Source organism: Diceros bicornis, chromosome 12, assembly GCF_020826845.1.
Source record: "Diceros bicornis minor isolate mBicDic1 chromosome 12, mDicBic1.mat.cur, whole genome shotgun sequence".
NCBI lineage: Eukaryota > Metazoa > Chordata > Mammalia > Perissodactyla > Rhinocerotidae > Diceros > Diceros bicornis.
The window spans coordinates 22,537,747-22,561,885 of NC_080751.1; the positions used below are offsets into that span (position 1 = coordinate 22,537,747).

A 24,139-nucleotide genomic window follows, 5' to 3' on the forward strand; every position below is an offset into this window, starting at 1 on the left:
GATACTGATACAAACATTTACCTTAAAAAAATAAAACCATCAGGTGAGTTTAAAAACCACATGAAATCACTGGAGATATTCAGAAAAACCTCACCTGGCAGACCACTATTAGCAAAAGCTCTTTGCTTTGCACTTCCAGCCTCTTGGATGGTGTGGCTTCTCTCAATGCTCTGCTGCTGGCCAGTCTGGGGCCACCCACCCTAGGAACTACCTACCTCTAGAAGCTGTTAAAACTGTATGGTTCTCATTTCTTCACACCAGATCTTATTCTATCCTTTATTTGTCCGCCCTTATCCCTTCTCACTTACTCATCAGTTCACTGTTGCTTATTTGTTGTATATATTATTGTAACATACCTCAAATTCTTTGAGAAAGGAGGGAAGAAATAAATAAAATGTGCCTTACATTTATAGCTCCCTCATCCTTTGCTTCACACCACTTTCTTCCACACAAGTCAGGTAGATGAAAAACTATAAATCTAGAGGAACTGTCAAGAAGGCTTTAGGAAAGAATCCCCAGGGCAAATCTGGAGATCATTAAGTTGCAACGTACTGACTTACTGACTATTTGGATCAGTATCTTTTAAAAATAAAACATATAATTTATAAACATTTATAATATTTTTTAAATTACTGTTTTGTATATATTTGTGATACGTAGAGCTTACATGAATCAAATGGTTTAAGAATACTTGCTTTTACTGCCTATTACTTGATTTCATTTTAGCAATAACTAGACTGAAGATGAGATATGGAAGTACTTTATGCCCAGATGAATATAATAAACAAGATAGCAATACATTAAAAATTCAGGTAGGATCAACCCCCTTGGTGTAAGCTATAACTAGATTCTAAGTCTCACTAGTTACAATTTCAAGTTAACATTTGTTCTGAACATCCCATTAAGAAAATACTAAGTCAGGAAAAGACTGCCACCTACTGAATTATTAAAGCAATACTCTAGGATGACTACTTCCCCAAGCATGTTTCTTAGAAAACCGGTCCCACGAAAGGCTGAAGAGTCCTATAGTCTAATAAGGTTGAGAAACAGCTACACTATATTCTCACAGACACGCACATGTTAGCATATCAAAGGCTCTGAGAAGTCCTGTAGTAAAGTAAATCCAACTCTCTCCCGAACTTATTTGACAATGCAACCCCCATTTTAATTTTTGTGAAACACCTATTAATATCTCAGGAAGTATTATTCTGTAAAATACATGTTGAAAAATGCTATTCCAGATATTAGAATCTCAAAATAACATCTCATATCTGATTATATCCTAAGGTAGAAAAACAACTTATGATTCTTGCTTTATTTTACATTATATGGTGTCCTAAAATAATTAAATCATAGAATCTTAATGCAGAAAGACATTAAAGGTCACACATATACATATTACAACAACTCAAACCAAAAATACTGGATTCCAAGAAAACCTCCTTAAACACACACCAATAATCATGGTTGTCCATTTTAAAACCACATATATATTATACACTGGAAATACTTACTGTGTAAGATTCAACTAATACCGTGGTTTCTAAGGCCAGTTTCTGTTCTTGCTCAATATTATACCCCACATAACACAATTTTTCTTTAATCATGCGAACCGTTTCAAAATCAGCAGAATGGTTGAAAGCGTATCCTCGCAACAGAAGCAGCTGGTACAAAAAAATAGCAGTAAATTCACAATTAATCTGAATGAGTTCAACATTCAACTCTGCAAAAGCTATTATTGCTCACTAAATATGTCACGTCAATAACAAGTGCAATAGACAGTGGCTCCTCAGCTCTTACTGCACACTTCAGAAACAGGAATGTTACTGGCCACGGAAGGACTTATATTTCAGCTTCACAGAGAGTAACAGAATTAACAGTTCATCAATAATAAATGGGTAAAATGAGGTAAAAAAACAAGCTAATTTTTAAAAAGTACTGTTTGAGTACTAATGTTTACATAGTCTTGATAAACAATCAAAAATCTATTAATAAATAATTACTATTTCAGTACTGAACTCTTATAATCTGCAATTTGCTCAATGCCATATTCATGAAACACCCCTAGGTCTTAGCAAGTTTTATCCCTAGCTTCTCGTATTATGTCTGACACATATATGGGGGCAACAGCACTTGTTAAACAAATTAATAAGAGAATTCAACCTGCTGACATGAGGGAAAAAAAAACATAATATACATCATAAACACAACTGGACTTTTCATATAAAAACTGTAAAAAAATAAATCCTCTTTGTGTTTATTTTCAAAAGTAAACCCTTGGAAACTCCTTTGAGTTATCCTCAGACAGAATTTTAGCCTAGAATGAGAATATTATAATTCTAACTTAATCTCATTATCACTCTAAATGAGACTAAAGGAACCCAACGTCAAGATGAAGACAATGCCACCCAATTTGTTGCATAGACATCACAGACTTTCCCAATAGCAGTACCAATAAATTTTGGACTTTATAATTGTTTGTGTGTGCCCTGTTCATTACAGGATGTTTAGTAGCATTCCTACACAGTTGTAATAACCAAAAAATGTCTCCAGACATTGCAAAATGTCCCTGGGGGGCAGCACGGTCCCTGGTTGAGAGCCACTGACCTGGAGAGGATATACTAATTTTAGAATTAGAATTAGCATTTAGAATTCTAGTATAGACAATACTCTAAACTTTTTTTATTTTTTTTTGCTGAGGAAGATTTGCCCTGAGCTAACATCTATTGCCAATCTTCCTCTATTTTGTATGGGGGTCACTGCCACAGCATGGCTGCCAACGAGTGGTGTAGGCCCACGCCTGGGAACCAAACCCGGGCCTCCGAAGCAGGGTACACTGAACTTAACCACTAGGCCATGGAGCTGGCCCATCTAAACCTTTTTTTTTAAACATTAAAAAAATACACATGCCTCCAAACAGCGGCCTTACATACTTTGTCCAGCAATGTTTTTAAAGAGAATTCTAACTAATTACAGTCAGAAGTAAACTTTAAAATAGTAAACACTAAAAATTGGATATATTCCATGAAAACTACTAAATATTAAAGTCTGGCACATCTGGGCCTTGTATTTAATCAAATATCAATAATTTGCTATCACTGTATTTGGTGGGGAAGGACAAGAAAAGACAATCCAACCAAGAGTATGGCTTTAATGTATACCTGTTCAAAGAAAGGTTTTATGGCAGAAAAGGGAACCTAAGTTATTCACGCAAGTTTTAGGGTCTCTTTCACCTTTGAAATACTGCTCTACCATTTCCTCAGTAATAGAAAATATCATTATACAATGAAATAATGTATTTTCACTAGTATTTCAGAGATCATGTATATAAACCTCACATGGATTTTTATACGAATAATCGGGTAATTGGGCCATTTCTCTAGTAGTGCAGAAGAGATGCTAGAATCCTGAAATGATATGTTCGATTTTGTGTTAAGTCCATAAACACAAACTACAAAATCTAATTTCTATGCTATTTTCTTTTGCTTACCTTGATAAGATATCTGGTAATATCCCTCCCAGCAATATCCAGTCTCCTGGTAAGGTGAGGGAGAGAAAAGCCTTCATATACTGGGCAAATATGAGTTACACCATCTCCAGAGTCCACTACTACTCCAGTCAATAAACCTGTGTTAAGAATCATGAGGTTTTAAACAAAAAGCCAAAACAGAAAAATCAAAGCCAGCAAATTTCAAATAGGATAGAAGCCAAACTAGAAACTTCACCAATTGGAATGGTCTAGAAGCCAGTATTTCTTTATTATTTGCTTATTTTGATGTTTGTTTCTGATACACAGACACTAAAGTCAGTGTGTTCTCACATGTCTCTCGTGAGACTCTTAGTCTCATCACGTGCTACCCCAGGAGAAGGGAAGAAACAGACCTTGAGACCTAGGACTGAAGAGCACAACGTGTTCTTAAAGCTCAGTACAATTCTTTTTTCTTTCCAACTTAATCATGATCCCTGAATTCCCCTGAAGTGAAATTTTCTAAAACATCACAGATAACTTTTATGAAAACCATTGTGAAAGTTAAATAGGACACAAATTGATAATGAACTTGTAGAAATAATCTAGTTCTTTATCATTATTTTTGTCCTACAGTATATTCAAACTGTGTTGTTTTGGAAAAATTCCTGTTGATACTACATAGCTAGAAATCTGAGAACAATTAATCTTGGCTAGCCAAAGGATCACCTCAATTTTATTCACCAGAAACCAGACAGACAATGTCAGTTAAACCTTATAATAAAAGAACAGCAAGGAAGCTGCCTTGTTTCCCATACGTGCTATTTAAAAGTATAAATGGCTGCAAAAGTTAGTGTTTCACCTTTTGCACCAGCGTTAACTCGGGGGGGAAAAATAACCTTTTTCTAATAGAATGTTTTTAACCAAAAAAAATTTTAACCAGAATATGCATTACCTATAACTTGCTTAAGCATTATTTTATCGTTTTCCCATCCCTGAACAGGCTCTCTCCCTCTCTTTCTTATTAATACAAACTTGCATGCATTATAGCATCTAATTGTAATGATTTGTCTTTAAATACATTTATTCAAACCACCTCCTTTTGAAGCTGATATAATTTGTCTTTTCTTGATTCATGTTGTAAGTGTCATAAAAATCATATACTGCCTTGTAATGTTGCATTCTTTTAAACAGGAGACTTTCCATTGCAAAAAAAAGAGAAACCCACAACATCATTAATTCAAAAATACTCCCAGTAATAGCAACTAAAGCAGGGATTTACATTTTGTTTTCCAAACAGATCTTCCTTCTCATCCAACCTCACCTTATTTTCTGCCTCTCCCACCAGGTTACCCTGTACCCATCTGACCCATTTTCAGTGCCACATCCTTTTGTTACTGGGTTATCCATTCTTTCCACTTCAATTCCTATGGATTCTTTAAGGCTCAATCTAGTTCTTACCTTTTCATTTACACCTTCCATGACCACTCTAACCTTCAGCCCAGATTCCTTTAATTGCAGCTAATCCCCTCAAACCTGTCTGTAACATGCATCCAAGCACAAGCACACCTGCCCAACTCACGATGTCACTTCTCTTATTCAAAAAACCTTCCATGGCTCTGAATGCTTCTTCCTACTTTTTTTTTTTGTTTAACTGGTAGCACTAGCCACCTTGTTTAGAAGGAGAATTTCACTATGGGTTAGAGTTCTTTTTTTTTTTTTTTTTTTTTCCCGCTGAGGAAGATTCGCCCTGAGCTAACATTGTGCCAGTCTTCCTCTATTTTGTATGTAGGTCACCACCACAGCATGGTCACCAGAGTGGTGTAGGTCTGTGCCCGGGAACCAAAGCCAGGCCACAGAAGTGGAGTGCGCTGAACTTAACCACTAGGCCACAGCACTGGCCCCTAGAGTTCTTTTGATTAACATTAGACTATCATTTCTCAAAATTAAGGATTCGACAGTTAAACAAAAATAGCTAAATATCAGAAATGAAGAGAGGATATCTTCTCATTGGATGAAAATAAATTTATGAATATTGCTAGAAAAATCTGTTCAGGTCAATTTTATTCAAATACAATTCAAACAAAAATTCATTTCAGCAGAACTGTCCCATCCTCACCCCATAACTAGAACTATTACCACCACTTTCAAAGCTTAGATTCAAAGTTCTTAATATCTATTTTTTTCAAAGTATTTTCTAAAATAATTTCTGAAATTTATTTTTTTTTAAATGAAATAAAATTATCTAGAACCAGATAAGTACTCTCTGTAAATTAACAAGTGATTTTTGATTCCTTCTTCAAAGGAGAAATTACTCGTAGCTGGACTGTAATCGCCTTAAGAGCAAAGAGATCATGTCTAGCTTACTCTCCTCCATATCCTCTGCACAGAGTGCAAGGCACATGCAACACTTGGTGAATGAATAGAGTTTCTTTAAAAATTGAATTCCCGGGCCGGTCCCGTGGCTTAGAGGTTAAGTGCGCGCACTCCACTGCTGGCCGCCTGGGTTCGGATCCCGGGCGCGCACCGACGCACTGCTTCTCCGGCCATGCTGAGGCCGCGTCCCACGTGCAGCGGCTGGAAGAATGTGCAGCTATGACATGCAACTATCTACTGGGGCTTTGGGGGGAATAAATAAATAAATAAATAAATAAATCTTAACCAAAAAAAAAAAAAAAAAAAATTGAATTCCCCCAAGTAAGTATTTGCTATGTATCTATATGTAGTACTAACGACAGTTTAAAAACCCAATACGCATTTTTACAAGGTGATTTTTACTACTCCGTGTGTAGAATCAGATGGATCACATAATATTAAAGCTTGTTTTATAAGTACTCTGTCATACATGCTGCTTGAGTACTAAGTACTGAGTCCTAAGGCTTGAGGCTTAGCGCCAGTGTCACCTCTTTCAGAAAGCTTCTCTGACACGCTGAATGAAAATGATCTTTTCTATACCTTTACCCACTAGACTCTAAGTTCCTTGAAGGCATCTTTACATTTCAAGTGCCTAACACTCTGTGGCACATATCTGACACCCCCATAAGTCCTCAAAAAGACCATCCGAATAGAAAGAGCTCTCCCGACATGGCCAATATTTTATACAGGGAGGCAGCTGCTAATGGCAGCACCAAGAAAACATAGTAGTCCCCTCCATTAAATCCACCTCAAAAACTAGGAAGGCATTCCCAAATGTCTACCTTCTCCTTCGTAGTTAATTTATTATGTATTTGACAAGTAGGATTTTAAACTAACCCTTTTGGAATCTCTGTTATTTTTTTTAACACTGCCAATTCTGAGGACAAATTCTGTGTTCATTCTCTACTGCATAAAAAATTTTTACTCTAAAACAGCCTAAAATAGGGAACCTCCCACTTTAAAAAAATTGAGAAGTCTGTTTACCTTAAATCATTCACTGTTTAATAAAAGAAATAAAAATGTATATTTTCATTTGATAAATATTACAAATTGTGAAAATATTTGAATAAATATTTGAAAATATTTGCATATATACATAAATACTGTGCTTTTCTGGGATTTACAACTTATTGAAAAGTCAAATTCCTTTGACATAAAATGTACTTAACAAATGTCTGCTAAATTGATTATTCTGAAAGTCAAGCTTCACCTACCTTGAGCATACAAAGTCAGAACTGCCTGGATGGCTACATATACACCAGAAAACTGATAAGTTTCAAACATTACCTGAAAATGCAAAAGGAAAGAAAAATATATTGGTATTTAGAATTTATATAACAAATATTTATATGCTTTTTTGATGGTCACAGAGTGGATTGGTTGCCCAAAACAGAAACAAAGGGACCTAAAAGAGTTCACCAGTCTCTTCAGCTCTTCTTGCCTCTATTAAGTCCTGCTGTCACAGACCTCCAATTTTGGGGACAGATTTTTGGATACATACTGAGTCCTTAAGCATTTCATTAGTGCTACAAAGCAAAGAGTTCTGAGTATTTTAGTTAATGGCTAATTAGAGTGAAAGAGCTTTCTGCATTTGAACAAGCCTTTCTTTTTCTTTTTCTTTTCTTTTTTGTTTTGTTTTTTGCTGAGGAAGATTCGCCCTGAGCTAACATCTGTTGCCAATCTTTCTCTATTCTGTACGTCAGCCACAGGCACAGCATGGCCACTGATAGAAGAGTGCTGTGGTCTGTGCCTGGGAACCAAACCTGGGCTGCTGAAGTGGAGTGCACTGAACTTAACCACTAGGCCACAGGGGCTGGCCCTGAACAAGACTTTCTTATAATTGATTAGCCTTAAGGGAAATAACTTTTAATTCGAAGACAAACTATAGAAATTGCTTAACTGCTGACCCTCCCATCCCTCTCCCTCAACCTAGGCCAAGACTGTGGCTCTACTTCCAGCAGTTAAAAAAAAAAAAAAAGTAGTAGTAAAATGTTAGGGCAGGAAGACAAAAATAAACGCAGTTAATTCCTGATTGTTGGCAGATATAGAAACTGCCCAGCTGCTGAGCCCACCTTCCCTACTTGAGCCCCAGCTGCCACTCTACTCTCAGGTGAACTACACTGGAGGGAGGAGGAGTCTCCTTGTGCCCTCTCTGGTCACAACCATGCTCATTCTCTGCTGTCCAGGTTGGCTGGGAACATCCTGCAACACTTCTTCTGTCTTCTACAGTGAGCACTCCTTGACTGGCAGAGCTGACTACCACTCTGAAAATCTAGACGTTTAACAATTTTACAACTGACCACAATGAGAATTGCACAGAATTTAAATTTTACACCTCTGAAACACACACTCACTAATTAAGCATCTAGGTATTCTAACTAGAATTCTGTTCCATCATCCTTTATTCCCCCTCCACAGAGATGAAAATGGAACAGTGAGGCTATATTTGCATTTACCAACTTCAAAGTCTGTTAGAACTGTTTTTACTTATAAGACCATTAAAAAGTATTTGTAGGGGCCGGCCCAGTGGCGCAAGCGGTTAAGTGCGCGCGCTCTGCTGCGGTGGCCTGGGGTTCACCGGTTCGGATCCCAGGCGCGCACCAACGCACTGCTTGGCAAGCCATGCTGTGGTGGCGTCCCATACAAAATAGAGGAAGATGGGCATGGATGTTAGCCCAGGGACAGTCTTCCTCAGCAAAAAAAGAGGAGGATTGCCAGATGTTAGCTCAGGACCGATCTTCCTCACACACACACACACACACACACAAAAAGCATCTGTAGTACTAAAACAACTTTCTGGATGAGATTAAAGAAGCGCATTAGCAGTCATTGCCAAATTTGCACTCACAAGTAAGAGTATTAAAATAAGGTAAGACCTTTTTGCACAGTGAGACCAATTCTTGTCATTTTTGCAGACTAAAAAAAAAAAATACCTGTCCTAGTTTAATAGCTAGTCAGTGGAAAAGGCATCCAGGTATAATGTCATCTCCTTAGCTTTTTATCTGAAAGAAAACATGGTTTTCAGTCTGACGACATGTTTCTTTCTGATAGGTTTCCGTGTGTAGGAACTTTTTGGTTTAATGCAGATATCTCTGCACTCTGATTTTGTAATGCGTTGCTAAAAATAAATAGCAATTACAAATGACTACTTACCATCACAAATTATTAGTTGTTGTAAATAATTTATAAGGTGTAAAATGCAATTAAAATATGAACTAATACAATAAAGCCCATCTTTCACAGGTTTAGGGGTGGCTATGAGGAAAAAAAAAGTATTAAAATATGAACCAAAAAGGGTGATATGGATTCTTTAACTAAAACCATAATCTCAAATTTTTAAAACCCCTTATACAAAAATTGAGTTTTAATCTGGACTTTTAAAATATTGTCTAACAACTGTTCTAAACCCCTTCGAAAACTTCCATCAACATCTAAACACAGAGTAAAACAAAATATGTATATTAAGTAGTAACTGGAAAGTTACTAAAATACAAAAAGTTATTAAAAGTTTCTACCTCATATATAACAAAAGGAAAGACAACCTTGAAAAGTTACTCATCTAAACTATTAAGGATGTAGATTTCTTGCTCTGTAACTGCTTACACTTCATTAGTCTTTTCAATCTCCTTTTGCTAATTCCTCCTATCTCCCTGGTCCTTAGCCTTCTCATCCACTGTCTACTCTCGCTTCTTTGGTGAACCATATTATCTGTATCCTGATGACTCCCAATTTTATATCTCCAGCCCCAGACTTTTCTCCTGAACTTGATCTTATATATTCATAACTCTCTACTTGACATTTCTGCTTAGATGTCTAATGAGGACCTGAAACTTGACATGTCCAAAACTGAACTCGTGATCCATTCCCCCCAAATCCTATTCTATTTATCCTAGTCTTTCCCCACCTCAGTAACCCCATCCTCCAGTTGCTCAAGCAAAACCTCTGGAGTCAGCCCCAACTCCTCACTCTATTACCCACATCTAATGCATGAGAAAATTCTTTGGCCCTATCTTCAAAACAGATCCACAATTGGCCACTTCTCATTACTCCCACTGCTATTACCCCTAAACCTAATCATTATCTTTTGCCTAGATAATTGAAAAAGACTCAAAACTGCTCTCTCTTCTACCCTTGCATCCTTATGGTCTATTCTTTTTTTTTTTTTAAAGATTTTATTTATTCATTTTTTTCCCCCCAAAGCCCCAGTAGATAGCTGTATGTCATAGGTTCACATCCTTCTAGTTGCTGTACGCGGGACTCGGCCTCGCGTTGGACGGAGAAGTGGTGCCTTGGGGCGTGCCCAGGATCCGGGCCCGGGCCGCCAGCATCAGAGCGCGCGCACTTAACCGCTAAGCCACGGAGCCTGCCTTTATGGTCTATTCTCAACACAGCAGCTACAGAAACCTAAATCTGAGCCCATCCCTTCCCCGTAACAGCCCTTCATTTCACTCGGAATAAGAGTCTAATTCCCAGCCGGCCCTGTGGCGTAGCAGTTAAGTGCGCACACTCTGCTGCTGGCAGCCTGGGTTCGGATCCCCGGCGTGCACTGACGCGCCGCTTGTCAGACCATGCTGTGGCAGTGTCCCACATAAAGCAGAGGAAGATGGGCACAGATGTTAGCTCAGGGCCAGTCTTCCTCAGCAAAAAGAGGAGGACTGGCATGGACGTTAGCTCAGGGGTGATCTTCCTCACGAAAAAAAAAAAAAAACGTTTCATAAAGAGTCTAATTCCCTATGAGAGCCTACAAGGCCCTAGATGATCTGGCCCCATTACTTTTCTGACCCATCTCCTGTTGCTCTCCTACACTGGCTTCCTTGCTGACTCTCTAACATGCCAGGCTTGTTCTCATTTTAACACCTTTACACTGGCTACTCCCTTTGTCTGGAAAGCTCTTCCCCTGTACATCCTGGCTAACTCCCTTATTCTGTCTTTGTTTAAACATCACCTTCTCACAGAGGTCTTCTACCACACCCTATGTACAAATGCAAGCTCCCCCATGCCACATCCCCCTTAACTTTCTATTTTTTTTCCTCTTCATTTAGCATCTATTATCGTCTAACAAACCATTCAATTAACTCATTTTTTCTCTTTTTTGGTCTGTTTTTCCCTGCTAGAATGTAAGCTCCATGACAGCAGGATTTTGTTCTGTTTACTGATATATCCTACTTAGAAATAATGACTAGCACATAGTTAGGTGCTCAATAAATAGGATCTGGGGGAGAACAACAGTTATTTTTATTCCTTTTATCCTTAACAACAACAGTAAGATGAAAGAATATTTGCCTTAACATCACATCACAGAACACATATATGCACACCCCATCTAAAAACTTACCTCTACAATCTTCTCTCTGTTTTTGGTTGGGTTCATAGGAGGTTCTGTGAGTAAGATTTTACAATTTCTGGTATCTATGTTAAGTTTCTCTGGTCCAAACGTATAGTCCCACAGGTGTTTCATGTCATCCCAATTTCGTACTATGCCATTTTCCATAGGGTAGTTAACTTCTAACATTGAGCGTAATTCACTTGCCTCATCACCAACCATAAGATCCTAGAAAATCATAATATCAAAGCTTTGGACCAGTCACATTTTTACATAAAATACCTTCAGAAAATTATACTCCTATGATATTTCGGAAAACTTGGGAATAATTAATCTTAATCTTTCTGGCACTTTCAGATAAAGTTCTTCATTCTACAAGTTAAAAAAGTCTTTTCTTTCAAGAACAATGCCCTGCAAAGTTTAATCATGAATATAAATTTTTATGCATAACACGGTTTAAATCAATAAATTGACCTTACCTTTAATACATATGTTTCCAAAAGAAGAGTATTAGCACAAATAAACCCCACATTTTCATATTTTGGAGGGTTTTGTATGAGGTTTCATCTGTTTCTTTTGCTCAAATGTTCAAAAAATAAGGCCTGTGATATGTGAAATAGCACATCAGGGGGAAAAAAAAAACGTGTAGAAAAATGCTAAATGCATGCAGCACATCTTTGTATTAAATATCAAAATGATAAGTGTAAGTTCTATAAAGCATAATGAAAGAAGCAAAAAATGATTCTTTATTACACTATAATAATGCAGACACGCACCAAATAATTTGTAAATTTCACAAACTTCTACTTACATATGCCTGAATTAGAACTGAAATTAAGTTTCTACATATGCCTCACCAAGATGAATGAGAATTTGTAGAGATACAAAAAATTAAAACACAGGGAAACAATTCTTTAAAATTATCTCGTGAGCAACATTTTCAATCTTAAAGTGTAATACTAGAAAACTACACTATCACACATGAAGCAGAATACTCACAAGTCTTGTCTCCAATGAGAGCATACTTAAGATGACCCACATTTGAAAATTTTGTATGTATAATAAAGCTAACGATGTCCAAGAACTTAAACTTATTTTAGAAATCAGCTAGTCAAGATATTAAATAACCCTAATTTCTACATGAACTGATAAATTAAAAAAAAAACTAAAATCAGAAATAGCTACTATTTGCTACAATACCTTAAGTTTAAAACATAGTGAAATGAAACGAAAACAGCAAAATTAACATAAGATGTCTTAAAACAGAGGTTTAAATATATATAAATTTAAAACTTTTAAAAATAATTTAAAAAAAGATCAGAGGTAAAACCAGGGTGACAACTCTACTAAAAAAACAAAACAAAACACGACAACAGATTTCTGGAAAATCCACTGAAAGCAACAACAAAAAGGGAAAACAAAGTTAAAGCAGATGCTAGAAATGTTCACTGAAACTTCTCTGTTGCAACTAATTTCTTATAAAGTTAATTTACCATAACTTAATACTCAAATTGCTTAAATATTAACTTTTTTAGAATCATCTGATATAATAATGCAAAACAAAGTCTGTATCTGTGAACTCTAATAACATGCATATGTTGAATTATTTAGGGAGAAGTACACTGATACTTTGAAATACATCAAAAAACAAGATAGACTGATGGATGGATAGATGGATATGTGATACAAATATTAATGTCAAAATCTAGGTGATGGGTATATGGGGTTCACTGTAAAATTCTTTCAACTTTGCTGTATATTCTAAACACTCCTTAATAAAATGTTACGGGGGAATCTATATCTGTAAGTACACATATTACTTTTGGCCATTAACAAATACAATTTAATACACAACTTTGTTACTTATTTTCCTCTAGAATATATCTTTCTTTGTGTTGTACAAGGTAATAAATTAGATAATTAGATGGCTTATACAATCAATATGCATTCACAACTATATTTCAACAAATTTAGAATAAGTCTGATCTGATTTCATCAGAATATTTACTTTTTATTCCATGCAAGAATAGGGGCTTACATATGGCAACCCAACGCCAACTAAAAATAAAAGCCTCACATATCGACTTCTAGGACATACATACTATAAAGGATTAACTGAAAGAAACATCTGGCATTGAGTATCTTACCATCCCTATGAACAAAGAAGACATTTAAAACGGAAGACAACAAGTATTAACTTATTAGATTAGTGCAAAATTTCTTGAACAGCTCAAGTTACCTAAACTTATCTGTATCTAAAATTTTAATTAAAGAATCCTAAAACATACAATCTTCCCCAGAATATTTCAACTTCCCAAAATCAAAAATGCTAAGAGCTTTATGTAACTTGCCCTCATACCTCAGAACCCAGTTATAAGCAATGAGATCAGGCTTTAGATTTTTACCACCCACCTCATCACTGGACCTCAAGCCTAAGCCATCACCTATTATCTGAAAGAATGAAAAATTATGGTAACTGTCTGAGATGCTGTTTCAAAGGCATTTATATTTTATGAAAAGTAAGCAGTGTAGACTATATTTGCTAAGAATCATTTTGAACAATGTCACCTCAAATTGGAAAATAGAGCAAAAACAAATTGAAAACCACAATTAAATCCCTAGAAGGAAATTCCATAAAAAACATTTGTTAAATTAAGCCTCCACTGTTCTCTACAAGAACACTCTTTTCTTAATCTTCTCAGGATTTTAACACAAATGCACAATCTTTTATTATAATAAATACAGAAATTTTCACTTTTAAATGCTTTTGTTTATTCAAAAGAAAACTCCACAAAGTTACTGTTACAAGTTAAAATATATATCACTAGAAATGCCTGATATTCATCTTTGTCAAAGCTAACAAATAACATTAAAAACAAACAAAGTTGAAAATACCTACTACAGAAGCACTCAGATTACTGCAGAAAAATATTTAATAAAAGAGTCACTTGTCTGGGATGCTCCCAGTAAGCTTCTAGCTCAAAAGAAAAAGGTACCACACAATAGTCCTTATTTAGGGGGAAAATCTATTGCTTATGGAAAAGTCTTACAAGACTTCAGCTTTTTCTTATTTATCCTCCGATACTGTTATAAAAACTGCTCATGAATAGGATGATATATGAAACAAGTCATTCTCTTTTCCTCCCCTTCTACTATCTACAGTTCATTGCACATTAAAATTTTACTCAGTTTATTAAAAACACATATGTTACTGTACTGGATGCAAATATATATACAGCTATGATAGGCGATGTTCAGTTTAACATTGGTCAATAAAGCGGATTTATCCAAATGTAACAACTTCACCCCAATTTCCTGGATCACACACATCCTAAATGAAGCCACTTGGTTTCTAATATTATGCACACCACACTCCATTTTAATTATAACATTCATCTACAAGAAACACAAGGAAAACAATTCAAAACTATGTTAGTAATTAGTTCTAGTTTGGTCCATTGTATGCAATCACGAAAGTAAAGGACTTAATTAGTTGCTACCAAATTGAAGCAATGAAAAAGGTTAAAAATAAAGTATTTAAAATTAAAATATGGAATTACCCCCCTCCCCAATACTAAAGGGACACAAAACAACAACTACTGTCCCACCAAGCAAAAGTGGAAAACAAACAGAGAGCATGTGTGTAACCTCACTTACCATCTTTTTGTTATTCTACTTCAACAGGTCAAGAAATGTGAAGAGAGAGAAGGTAGAAGTAAGAGTCAGAAAAGGCCTAAATAAAATCCTCACTGAAATTTTTAAACATACAAGCAATAAAGACAAATTAGGTTGAGGTCAGATGCAGTACTACTATACTTTACGGAGTTAATAATTAGGGCCAAATTAACACGGACAGTTATTACTCCTGAATGAAAATTAACTCATTAAACAATTTAAATTTCCAGTTTTTTTATTCTACCATCACATTTTAGCTAACAAGACACAAAAAGTATAAGTCAATTCTTTTGACTAAGCATAGGAATTCCAAAAAGTCAAATTTCTTTAATTCATTACTGAATTTAAGAACCTTAATCAAAGAAAATAAATGATAACAAAAAGGTGTAGCTGAATAGGTAGAGGGTAAGTTTAGGGTTGTTTTTCCAAGCTCTAGTACTCAAGTTAAATTTGACACAGGTTTCTTTTACTGTTTTCTACTGGAAAAACAATTTAACTTGAAAGACTTAAAAGATTGACCAGATTGAACAGAACTGAGCCAACAGAACACAGAATGACAAACCATACAAGCAAATGCTATTGGGCAATTCTTAAGCAAATGTCTTATTAGAATATTGACTAGTTTCGTTTCTATCACTTGGCCTTAAAAAGCAAGAAAGTGGAAGTGAAAAGATATGTCATTATTTGTGCCTATGTTGGCAAATAAAAATGGCTGTATGTGATGTATCTTAATACGTCAAAAATGTTATTATCCATAAAGTATATTAAAAAACCATTCTTCTTTAAAAGTCTGATACTGAATAAAAAGTATGACTTCAACTTCATTTAAAAAGTTTATCCTTATCACTATTACTAGCTAAATTTTAAGTCAAAGTTCATTTAAGATTGAATTCAATCAGAATGAAAGGAGTTCACAAAAAGAGAATAAGGAATCTCGTAAATTTCCCAAAAGAAAAGACCCTAAAAGAAAACACTCTTATATCGAGTGTCCCATTTGAGTATCTGTAACATAACAAAACAGAGGCCAGAATAATTCCCTATTTTAAGTCTTTAAAAAATTTTCTAGTCCCAAGAGCAGAGAGCTACCAAGTAGCAAATCTCTACCACCTATTACCACCTTCCTAGATATCTCAAACAAATGTCCTAAAGAGGTACACTCTAACTCACATATTTCAAATGACTCCTAATCTAACAGTTCACTGAAGTCTTGCCCAAGACTGTCCAGATAAGACCAACAATGCTAGCTTGTTCACAAATAATTCAGTTAAAGAGCCCCTAAATTCTACCACATTTTGTAAAACCTGATCCCTAGGCCACCTGAAGAATGTAAGTCAATTGGTGACCACAGTCCTTTTGATTCTATTTCTTTTTTCTTCTAAAATATCATAATGCCAACTTGATTTCCAATCCCTTTGATGTGGGAGAAAAATCTATCATCCTTAACCCTGAGTCTCTCATGTTGAGTACAGTGAGTATACAATGACAACCTTCCCTCCTCTCTCCTTATGGTAAGACAAACAATGCAAGCCCAAACAAATCAAGACTTGTACGGCTTTGTCCTGCACGTTACGGAAATCAGTTATTACATTAGTGAAAGGAGGAAATAATAAGATTTACAGCCTGTGTTTTCCTGACTAGCCATATAAAAAAGTAGGGGGATCAAGCTATGAGAACATGAAAAGGAAAAGTGTAAGGTTCCAAAGAGACACTAACATATAATGACAAATATATGGAACTGAAAAACATAAATATACCAGGCTGATTTCTTTTAAAAATTATATTATGTAATAGGACTTGAAGTCACTAATACAGTATTCACATCAATATAAAGATCTTAAGTATTTTACTCCATTCAGAGAGTAATGGCATCAAGCCATATTTAAAGTCAGATGAAATTAACTTCAGTTTTTGTGCCTTTCTTCAGGTGTTGATATAAATTAAAAATATAAGAAATTCTGCCCTCCCCCTTTGCTTTTCATGGCATCATTTTTAAAACTACTTCATTCAAAGAACACTTCACAGATTTTGATCCTCATTTATCAATAAATAAAATATTACCTTGATTTCAATGTTTCCCACTTTGGTGGTTGATCTGATAATAGGTCTTCCAACCAAAGCTGGGAAGATGTGTTCTGGAAAGTTAGATCCCGCATATCCACACTTCACAAACTGGAAGAGAATAGTAAAAGTGGGTTAGTGTCAAAGTATTTACTATATCCATTTAAAAACAGTACCTGAAAAATACCACTCTGCATTTATACCATATTTTAAACTTATGACGCTTTCAAATTACCCAAAGTAGTCACCAAATCTATCATATCTCCTTTTAATTCCTTTACGGCATTGACTACTACTGGAGTTCATGTTTATTTACTGGTTAACTGTTTATTTAGTGCCTAAGTCCCCCCACAGAGAGCAGGGAGCTAAAGCTGAGCAGTTCACGCTGGCACACAGTCCTGGCACACAGTCCTGGCACACAGTGGTCACACAAGAAGTATCTGCAGAATGGAGATACTTCTCCATTCACTCAACGAATTCTAAGTTTTTTTTTTTTGTGAGGAAGATCAGCCCTGAGCTAACATCCATGCTAATCCTCCTCTTTTTGCTGAGGAAGACCAGCTCTGAGCTAACATCTATTGCCAATCCTCCTCCTTTTTTTCCCCAAAGCCCCAGTAGATAGTTGTGTGTCATAGTTGCATATCTTTCTAGTTGCTGTATGTGGGACGCGGCCTCAGCATGGCCAGAGAAGCAGTGCGTCAGTGCGCGCCGGGGATCCAAACCCGGGTCGCCAGTAGCGGAGCTGGCGCACTTAACCGCTAAGCCACGGGGCCGGCCCACTAGGTATTTTTACAAAGACAAATGTCAGAAAATGAACAGAACTAAAGCTTCAATTCTAAAGCAGGCTTTCACTCATCTCTGGCAATTCACTTAATCAACCTCGTTTTCCAAAATGCAAAATGGGAAAAATCAAATGGCATGTGGACTAGAACTATGTTAAAAGAAACACTTATTAGGCTTTTTTGGCTATTTACATTTTTATGTTTAGACAAATGTATTCATTAACACCAGGAAACATAATTTCATATTCAGATAGTGTACTTCTCCAATGAGGGCATATCACTGATTCTGATAATACTTCCATTTTATGCATAAGAAACTGATATGCTAAGAGCTTTAACAACTACAGTAAAACTGAAAATAAAACCAAGGGTTTTTTAATTCTTATACCAATAATATAGATTGTTTAGTCTTATTTTGAAGAGCAGACATTCCAAGGAAAAGGCAATTAAAAATCCAGGGATGGGAGGAGGAAGCTATACGAGAAAGGAAATGTAATCACAGTATCTGCCCTCCCCCTTAAACTTCAATGGAAGTCACATTGTGCAAGGATTTGTGTGTCTACTGATGAATCTCAAGTGCCTGGAACAGTGTCTGGCATGTAGTAAATGCATATTAAATAACTGATCAATAAATATTAAAAGTTTTGCTGTTGATTTCAGAGTATGATATTATGATTATATTAATATAAAGAATATGTTTAAAATATTGAGAAAAACTCTATTGTTCCATGGCTCCAGGCACCATACATTCTCTTAGAAGAATTAAGGAGAAAAACAGTATCCGACTGCAATGCATGACAGTAATAACACAAAGATGGACAGAAACTATTAACCTAACCCTTGACAGAAAGCTACTATGTACAAGGAACTGTTGTGTTTGACGGTGGTAAAACTTAGCACAAGCGTTAAACTGACTTTTTTAAAAATTGGTGTCATAATAGTTTATAACATTGTGAAATTTTAGTTTACGTTAGTATTTGTCAGTCACTATATATATGTGCCCGTTGACCCCTTATGCCCACCCCACAACCCCCTTCCCCTCTGGTAACCACTAATCTGTTCTCGATGTCCATGTATTTATCTTCCACATGAGTGAAATCATATGGTGTTTGTCTTTCTCTGTCTGGCTTATCTCACTTAACATAATACTCTCAAGTTCCATCCATGTTGTTGCAAATGGGACGATTCTGTCTTTTTTTACGGCTGAGTAGAATTCCATTGTATATATACACCACATCTTCTTTATCCATTTATCAGTTGATGGGCACTTGGGTTGCTTCCACGTCTTGGCTATTGTGAATAATGCTGCAATGAACATAGGGGTGTGTAAATCTCTCTGAATTGTTGATTTTAAGTTCTTTGGATAAATACCCAGTAGTGGTATAGCTGGGTCATATGGTATTTCGATTTTTAGTTTTTTGAGAAATCTCCATACTGTTTTCCATAGTGGCTGTACCAGTTTGCATTCCCACCAACAGTGTATGAGGGTTCCTTTTTCTTCACATCCTCTCCAACATTTGTTGTTTTTTGTCCTGGTAATTATAGCCATTCTAAGAAGTGTAAGGCGATATCGCGTAGTTTTGATTCGCATTTCCCTGATGATCAGAGATGTGGAACATCTTTTCATGTGCCTGTTGGCCATCCGTATATCTTCTTTGGTGTCTTCTTTGGTATATCTTCTTTGGAAAAGTGCCTGTTCATATCCTCTACCCATTTTTTGATTGGGTTGTTTGTTTTTTTAGTTGTTGAGTTGTATGAGTTCTTTATACATTTTGAAGATTAACCCCTTATCAGATATATGATTTGCAAATATTTTCTCCTAGTTGGTGGGTTGTCTTTTTGTATTCTTCATAGTTTCCTTTGCCTTGCAGAAGCTCTTTAGTCTGATCAAATCCCATTTGTTTATTTTTTTCTTTTGTTAAACTCACTGACTTTTGACTAACCTTCCAAAATATAAAATTTTTATATTTCAAAGATATCTACAACAACTTTGTTGGAAATGATGTTGATGAACCACATTTAATTATAAATAGCGTAGAACATTCCGCCATCCAGAATTTCAAGTCTTATAAATAGAGCTTTTAAAATGTTAGTCATGACTTAAGCAGATTAAAGCTATTTTTATGAAAAATCTATCTGAAATTAGGAAGTTTCATATTCCCAATCCCAACTGAATTCCTATCATCTCAGTTCATGTTCACATTTTAGAACCTTCATAAAACATACTATTCAGGTATGTTTTCTTCCAAACCCACAAAACACAGTCTTGCTCAGTTTACCTTTGAGCCACCAAGGCTAGGCCATTTTTCAGGTATAGCTACCCACTTCTAAAACTATAATACAATTTTTATTGGATTATCTTTCAAGGCAAAAGTTAGTATGATATGATGGCATATGCAACAGACAACCCGCTTGCTCATGCCTACCTCTCCATTTGAATAGTGGTTGGTAAGAATACAATATACTTCCCACCCTAAAAGAGTGTTAAAATAAACAGAATTTCAGAAGCACTAGTCCATTTTTCCACGATGTCTTCTTAAATAATTTATCAATGGGACCCAGAAGGAGTTGGACAAACAATTACCACAGAGCAAAAGTATAATACCTAGTATCTTCTAGTAGATTCAAACTAAAAACAAAAAAAAACCTCTCACACTCTTCTCTTCTAAATCATAAACTCTCTTTTGTCCTTAAGTCAAAATCTAGCTCACCTGATATGAGCTGAAATGATATGGAAGGGGAGAGAATCTAATTATTATCCCAACCATACCTAAATTCCTACATAAATAAAATTTGTCATGATCACCAGCCTAATATCAGCATTAGTCATAATTTACGCATATATTCCAAATACAGAAAGTAAATACTACGTGAACATTAAATTCTTATGTTGACCTCAAAGTAATGCACAGATATGGACACTGGGTAGGTCAAAAGTGTCCATTTGCCAGGCTGAAAATGCTCATTTATATGAGTATAAATGTTCTTAAAGAAAATTATAGAAAGAATGACTGAAAAAGAATCTACAATATTGTTGTTTGAAAAAAAAAAAAAGAAGCTACAAGTTTGGAAGGGTCATTTTCAGCATATTAAATGTAAACATGATTTCACTGAGAAATCATAACAGAAGTTGAAGGTGGGAGGAAGAGCCTGGGATGGAGCATAAGTCAAGTCCCGGTGCAGGGAGGAGGCAGCTAAGGTTGACACACCTCCCTCTCATTCTGAGCCACACACACTGGGAAACACGAAACATGGCAAATCCGCAAATAACCACATCACTCAATGTTTCCTGATTACAACCGTTCAGATGGGTAGTTCATATCTTAAAATTCTTATTTGAGTATATTTTAAGGGATAAAATACTTGCCAAGTGCCTAAGGTAAAAAGACAAAAATTGAGACCCCCCGAAACTACAAAAACAGTTTTAAACCTACTATTTCTGTGCTTTACAAAAAAAAGGAAATTTGGCTTTTAATTCAAATTAAAGATATCAATCACTTACTAATGAAATTATTTATTCTGCTTAAGTAGTAGCTTATTGGAAGCAGATGCTGCCATAGTAATCCAGTGCTGGCATCCCTACAGCATATTAGATACGCTGTCAAAGGGGCAGTAACTGCACTATTTCACATTATTTCAAATGTGAAAGCATTAATAGCTATAATAACAAGAATATCATTAAAATAATCTACTTCTCAATAATATAAAACTAATAGACAACCTGGCATTTCCTTGCTTGCAAAAAAAGAGTGTTTTTAAAAATCTAAACCATGATGTGATGAAATACAAAAAAAAATATTCTTTTCTAAACTACTCATTTGCTATCATTTTAATCCTTTAAATTCCTCCCCCACTGCCATCATTTTAAGATACGGTGACTTAGTTCTCTCGTTGTATGCAATAAGGCTGTGTTTAAGAAATAGATTTTACCATATATAGTTTCCTCTTTATAGCACTGTGGTTTAAACTGGCTCTTACTTCCTACTGAGTCATCAAATGCTAAGAACATGAACAGTTCTTAGCATTCTCTCAAGCAAAAATGAAGAAAAACTCCATCTACATTTGCTCTAAAAGTACCTTTCTTGCCTCAGAGAATAAAAGATTTATAAAGCCTCATTTAGGCTTAATTTGTATTTTTCCTTTATTAATTTTATCTGATGGTATTGATGTATTAATTTAATTGTATAGTGATTATTCTGATCTCACACCATCAAAATATTTATTGTGTTTATTCCAAAGCATCTTGGAGGGTAAAAACAAACTTGGTTTTGGTTTATTTCTGTTTCAAACACTCCTAAATTCAACATATAAATTAGCATAAGCCTGAGAAAGCAGGCCATAATCAACTACAACTGTGAATTATAAATGAATATATAATTATCCTAGCATTATAAGCTACTTTGTATCACTAAACCCTAAAAACTGTACCTGTCACACAGTAGGCACTTGTCTTCATTTTGTTGGTGAACTAACTCACTGCTGACAAAATCACTCAAGTCTGGTATAAGAATACACACCACCAGGGGCCTGGGCTCAACTCTTGAAAAGCACCTAAACCTAAGGAGACCTTCAGATTTTCATCTATCTGGCCACTTTCAGTGGCTATTTTACGGAGTAGGTTTGAACAATTACGAAGATGAAGCACATAAATTACTGGAATAGGATGACTTTCCCTCCTGTAGGCTGCTCTAACGAGACACTGCTCTAGTTGGGGGCTAGTGAGAAGAGAAGCAGGATCAACATCTGGCATGTGATCATAAGATCTCACCTACTCTTAGAGCATTCGACTTAGGGCCTGCCAGAGGAGTTTAAAAAATCATCAACTTCTCAAACTGCCTGTAATTTTAAGACCTAAAATGTGTAAGAGACAAGTTGCTTTAGGGCAACAACTAATCCCACAAGTTTTTAGAAATTAAATTTGAATATCTTCTTTAATATTTCATTGTAAAGGAATCACTATACCTTCAGGTAACTAAATAAAATCAGGATGACTATGAAGTATAAGCAGTAAGAAATAGAATATAGACTCTAAATGGTTCCTAATCCTCTAAATTTTCAGAAATATCACAGCATCCTGATTACGTATTATATCAGAGCTCTTTCTTCATTTGAAGTCGATCGTGTCTATAGAAAATCTGGATAAAATTTAAAGACAACTAGAAATGTAACACCAAATACATTTTTGTTTGAATTAACTACATTTTTTCTATTTATGTCATAGTAACTGATCCCTTGTCTTAAGGAACAAGATTCTTAAATTATGGATTAGACATGAGACTAACCAATAATACACAATCAGCTTTCAACACAGCTAAAATAATAAAATAGTAACATAAAAATGAGCTCATGGTTAACAGTCCTATTCTAAGTGAATATTGAAAAGCTCATTATACTACAAATACAGGGTTCATTACCATTCAAAAAAGAAGAATCCAATAAAATATAGCTGGCTCAGATTTCTAAAGAGAATACCTGACAAAACAAAATATTAGCAAAATAAAATATTTTAAATTCAATTTTTAAAGCTTTAAATTTATTTAGAAGTCAATTTGGAACTTAAATTCTTTAAAAAGCACCTTTAACTGAGTTTTAACTGTAAAAGTAATACACATTTATAGTTTCTTTAGTTTAAAGATAGCTTAATACATGTTTTGCTAAAAAACAAAACAAAGAACATTTTTCCAATAATTCGGAAGTCATGAAGTCCTTCCTATCTTCCCTCACTTCCTATTCCTAGTCTCACAGGTAACCATATGAACATTCCTTACGCATCCCTCCAAAACTTTCATATACAGATACAAGTTTGCATACATATAAATATCTTTTAATACAGAAAACACACATAAATAGGCTCATTCTAAAATTTTTTTTAAGTTAAGACATGTTTCCATAGCAGTGAATCTGCCTTTTTTAAGTATTCTATTTTGTATGGATGTCCCATTATAACACTCTTCTTACTCTTGTTCATTTTTAACTTAGTTCAGAAAGCTAGTATAATTATTGCTTGTAAAAATCTCTAATAAATTCAATCAAGGGAAGTATTATGGTAGTGAATATTAGCTTTTTTTTCCCCCTCAACAATCCAGTTTCCGAAGTGTTTTAAAGTTCAAGTAAAATCTATTTTAATTCATATGTCACATTTATGGAAGGCAGGGGAGAAAAGTCACACAATATGCAACTCCAAAACGGTTCGACATTACTGTAATGAAGGGGAAATGATCACTACAGAACTCATCCAAAATAAATAACATTTCCGTCTTTTAATCTGCTGACTTTGCTGCCCAAAATACATTTTTTTTTTTTTTGTGAGGAGATCAGCCCTGAGCTAACATCCGCCAATCCTCCTCCTTTTTTTTTTTTTTTTTTTTTGCTGAGGAAGACGGCCCTGGGCTAACATCGGTGCCCATCTTCCTCCACTTT

General features: G+C 35.3%; 1 protein-coding gene across 1 annotated transcript in view; it reads right to left on the reverse strand.

The window, feature by feature from the left end:
- ACTR2 (actin related protein 2) overlaps positions 1-24,139 on the reverse strand; it is a 36,558-nt gene that overhangs the window by 11,301 nt on the left and 1,118 nt on the right. The window contains exons 2-6 of the mRNA XM_058551080.1: positions 16,938-17,048; positions 11,217-11,432; positions 7,096-7,168; positions 3,491-3,627; positions 1,515-1,664 (exon numbers count right to left, since the gene is read on the reverse strand). Of these exons, the coding sequence (XP_058407063.1) occupies positions 1,515-1,664; positions 3,491-3,627; positions 7,096-7,168; positions 11,217-11,432; positions 16,938-17,048 (687 nt within the window). The remainder of the gene's footprint in view (positions 1-1,514; positions 1,665-3,490; positions 3,628-7,095; positions 7,169-11,216; positions 11,433-16,937; positions 17,049-24,139) is intronic.